The sequence below is a fragment of the Sander vitreus genome, chromosome 19, assembly GCF_031162955.1.
Source record: "Sander vitreus isolate 19-12246 chromosome 19, sanVit1, whole genome shotgun sequence".
Classification (NCBI taxonomy): domain Eukaryota; kingdom Metazoa; phylum Chordata; class Actinopteri; order Perciformes; family Percidae; genus Sander; species Sander vitreus.
The window spans coordinates 8556300-8560954 of record NC_135873.1 but is presented as its reverse complement, the minus strand read 5'-3'; the positions used below and the strand labels follow the sequence as shown (position 1 = coordinate 8560954).

The 4655-nt window shown below is 40.3% G+C and overlaps 1 protein-coding gene across 1 annotated transcript; it reads left to right on the top strand.

Moving 5' to 3' along the window:
- msantd1 (Myb/SANT-like DNA-binding domain containing 1) lies at positions 1-3713 on the top strand. Its single transcript, XM_078275534.1, has 3 exons — positions 1-571; positions 666-959; positions 2404-3713. Exons 1-3 carry the CDS (start codon positions 318-320, stop codon positions 2693-2695), a joined length of 840 nt encoding a protein of 279 aa, XP_078131660.1. The 5' UTR covers positions 1-317; the 3' UTR covers positions 2696-3713.
- The last annotated feature ends 942 nt before the right edge of the window (positions 3714-4655 follow it).

Here is a 4655-nt window from a genome sequence, read left to right as displayed (position 1 = left end):
GGTTAGAGGAGAGGGAGGGAAAATAAAGTACCACCTTCGCCGTTACCAAGGCAACTTGATGTCACGGTGACATCACACACCACTAAAAGCTTTTAACCGGATTCCTCTCCCGCCTTAGGCCCCATTTTGAGTCCTCTTTCAGCTAGGCTAGGGGGAAGGGCACAGGCAGGACGGTGTGTGTGCCTGTTTGCATGTACCACTCCCTCACTGCAGATTCATCACAGCTCTTAGCACAGTAAAAGACTTTCAAATTCACCCACTAAAGATCCTGTTTCTGCAAACCCAGCCAGCACAGGCCAAGAGAAAGCATTTCAAAAATGGCAACAGAGGATGGTTTCAGCTACCTCATGGCAGGTCACAGTGAGAAACACAGGCGGGCCCCGAACTGGACCGACGGTGAAATGAAAGCCCTCCTGTACGTGTGGGAGGAACACCACAACGAACTGAAGATGAGCAAGAGGAATGCCAAGGTTTACGAGAAGATGTCCCAGAGGTTTTTCCAGCTGACTGGAGAGCAGCGTTTCAAAGAGGAGATCAAGATGAAAATCACCAACATGTCATTTCAGTACAGGCAAGTACACCAGATCCAAATGTCCAATTACAGATATGACTTCAAACTCCAGCTGTTGCTGCATGACTTTAAACATCTATTGTTGATCCAACAGGCGACTGAAAACTGTTGCTGGTGAAAGTGGGGAGACGCCGGACTGGCCGTATTATAAGGCCATTGAGAAGATCCTCTCCAAGCCGCTGGAGAACGGGCGGGTGACCTCTTTGGAGTTCCAGGCCTCTGTTGCAGGTCCCTCCACTTCCTCCCAGTCTACAGACAACCTGGTGCCCCAGTCAGAGGAGGGCATGCTGGGATTTCTGCCAGAGTACACAGGCTCCTCAGATGAGATGGAGATAAAACAAGAGCTGGACTCTTTGAGCTCTGACAGTGAGCACACACTGGGCTCCAGGTAAAAGGAACTAGACAAGACATATATTGTGTTGGTGTGTGTATGTCACTGATAAAGGTAATAACAGTTTGACAAACTGACCTTTGTATTCTATTGTCAGGGAAGCAATCCACCTACAGTTGTTCAGTTTCAGCTGACTAAATGTCTAAATTTACTTGATCATGTTGTGTTTCCTGTTGCATGTATACATGCATAATAATAATAATAATAATAATAATAATAATAATAATAATAATAATAATAATAATAATAATAATAATATTGTCAAGAAATCAAAATTAGTTTCTAGAATACATGTTTTAGGATATGCATTCAAATTAAGAATATATTAATGTTGTGTCAATGATAATATATATTTTTGAAGAACAGAATGCCAAACATTTGGCAAAAACTCAAGGTCAGCTTTCAGCCCACGAATTGCTCAGTTGTCATAGAGCTGGTTAGGGTGGTCCAAAACTAAGATGACGGTTACTCTGCTAAGCTAGGCTATAGTTACCTTTTTAGCAGGAGTGGTTTAGTTGTTTTTTTATTCTCCATCACTGGATATAGCTGTGGCCTTATTTACGTGGGATAACAAACTAAATTACTATAATTTTAGTGCATCAATATTGATATGTTTCAATTACAGGAAACATGAAAAATATTTTACCTTTAGGCTAAAGATTAGTCGTGATTATCTTCAGCTAGCTTTAGCTGGATTTGGCTCTCTTGCTCTAGCGTCAGCTGTGTAGTTTACTGTTTGGGTTGGTGTTTAATTGTATTTTGTAGTAATGAATAGGTGGGGGGAAAGTAAGAACATTTACCTAGACGTGGATATCTTCAGCTAGCTTTAGCTTTTGGCTCTCTTGCTTTTGCTTAACTGTGTTGTTGACTGTTTGGTTCGGTGTTTAGCTGTGTTTTGTAGCTGGTAGCTTTAAATTCTATACAATGTTTTTTTTATTATACTGTACATATATGACATAACATATACTTTATGTCTATCTGGTTCATCTGATCTTAATATTTTGATTTAATATGCAGTTACTGCATTTTGGGTTCTGTATACATAAGTGCCAATTCAATTATTATTTATTTTTGATATAGATAGATTTTTCGCATTTTTGGCCTTTATTTGATAGGACAGATGAAGACAGGAAAAGGGGAGAGAGGGGGAACGACATGCAGTAAAGGGCCGCTGCGGCAAGGACTAAGCCCCTGTACATGGGGCGCACGCTCAACCAGCCGTGCCACTAGGGCACCCCAACCAATTCAATTAGTTTATTAAGCCTTTTTCATTATAATAATTATAATACTTTTGGTACTGTATGATTCTGGCTTTGGGAGAGGTTGCTGATGTAAACTAACAATTAGATTGAAGGACTAACAATTACCTCTTGCACCCAGAGGTGATCTGATCTATTACAAGTCACTGCCTGCTCTAAAAGGCCCATTCTCTGTTCTCCAGCTCTCACCCTACTTCAGCCAGAAAAAGACATGCCAACAAGCACCTGTCCATGAAGAGAAAGAAACTGCGGGTGATGCAGGCCATGTTCCAGCAACAAAAAAGGTCGAGTCGGGCCATAGAGGAGACATGCAGGGAGGTCCGTCGAGTCATGCACCAACAGAACCTCCTCCAGGTCCAGTGTCTGCAGCTGCAGGAACGTATGATGAATCTACTGGAGAAGATGATCCAGCCTCCCTCCGCCATGTCAGCATCATGGAGTCAGAGTGGGGTCAAAGATCCAGTGAAGCCATGACATGTGAGAGTTATAGTTGTCTGGGAGAGATTATGGTCTTGACTCACCTCTAGTCTCGTTGAAGCAAGAATAAAGCATATTTATTTTGGATTTCAGTTCGACATGGACATTTTTAAGGTTTATCGTGTTGCATAGCCTATGTCACAGTGTAGCTCCTATAGTGCAGAGGTGGCATATAGAGGTACAAAAATATACTGTTACGGTTTTTTAAGGTGTCATCAGCCTGAATATCATCAATGGAAGATGAGCATTATTAATAACCATTATGACATATGCTGGCACTTTAGCATCTAATGTGCGTCAGGCCCCATTTCATTGTAGGGATAGCTGTATCAGCTGTCACTGTGGGAACAACAGGCTTGCAAAAACAGTTATTTTGTCACTTCATTTTTTCACTGTGCCAGGATAATTACAAATTGCAACGTTTGATGCCAAAACAGGACAATTTGCATTATGAACCAGAAGATGAGGCAATAATCCCTGCTGTTATTGAAGTAATTGGAAGGAATCTGGCAACAAATGGCAACATAACCAACACGAATTGCAGCCCTCATGTCCTTTTTGTGCTCAATAGCAGCACAGCCAGTATTGACAAAAACATGCTGGCCTACCATATTCCACGTATGAGACAGAATTGCTTATAACCTTGATTATACAATATACAATACTGATGTGGCTGTACAGAAAACAAACCACAATACATGAGCTTCTTATAATGAAGGTACTTCCAGCTTTCAACTGATGATAACTTTCAAGGTGAATCTTATTTAGTAAATAAATAAAAATCAGACAAATATTGAGTCCACTGACTCATTCTCAAATTGTGCGTTACTGTGACCACACAGATTGGCTCTCTGCCTTTACACTAATTGAACTGACTACGGACATTGTCATTGTGCTTTTAGCATTAGATAGAAATGCAAACTTCGAGACAGAAACAGAAAACTTTTTTTTTTTACTTTAATATGCAAAAATGTCCTGTTCTTATTTGCATTTCTGCTGAATAAAACAACACACAGTCTCTTATTTATTGTCTTTTAATTGTTACTGCAGAGGAATTATTGAAATGCAAAATACACAGAAGGTAAGGCCTGAAAGAGCCAAATGTTAAGGCATTTGCCTTTGTGTCTATTTTAAAAGGATGTGGAGAAACTGGGGATTAAGTTAGTTCCATCAAACACTTCACAAACTCCATTGAAGTCACTGCTTCATGAAAAAGCAATACTGTTTGTTCAAGATGTAAACCAAATATTACTACCTGTTACCTTGATGTTATCAAAAACTACATAAAAAAACTAAACAATTGCTTCATGGCAAGTAGCAGTAGACTATTTATAATTATTTATCTTTCATCAAATGACTGTCAGTCATTTCCTCTTTTCTGCAAAGGTGTAGGCTGAACATGTGTAGTAAAACCATGTCCGTTGCAGCCCTTTGACCCGAGTGGTATTGACAGACTGCATCCACAGTCAAGTGCTGCTGCTCCAGTGTGGAAGAGCCAGGGGGCGATCTACATGCACATTGTTTGAGGAATACTGCAGTAATAACGAAACCATTTGGGTAAGACTTACATTTATATACGTATAATAAACGTGTTTCTATTAGAACGCATCTGTAAATGCGTGAGTGTTTGCTGTGCGTTTTAAAATGCAACGTGCTCCACCGTGGCATGTTTCCGGGATAATTATATATCTTACAAAGTGGTTTCAATCCCAGTTTTCCTACATTTAAATGGCGTTGTTTACTTAAAAAAAACTCTATGCGTTTAATGTGATTTACTTTAGCGCAAAATAAAGACCGTCAACTGTCATCCAAATCAGCCAATAGCGTCGCTCCAATCGTTTGAATATTGAATGTGACAGGCGTGGTGATTGGCCAGAAAGGGACGTCACATGTTCTAGAGACGTTACGCTGTCATGGTTACAATGAAAGACGCTTTGTGATCTCCGCCACGGGTGGA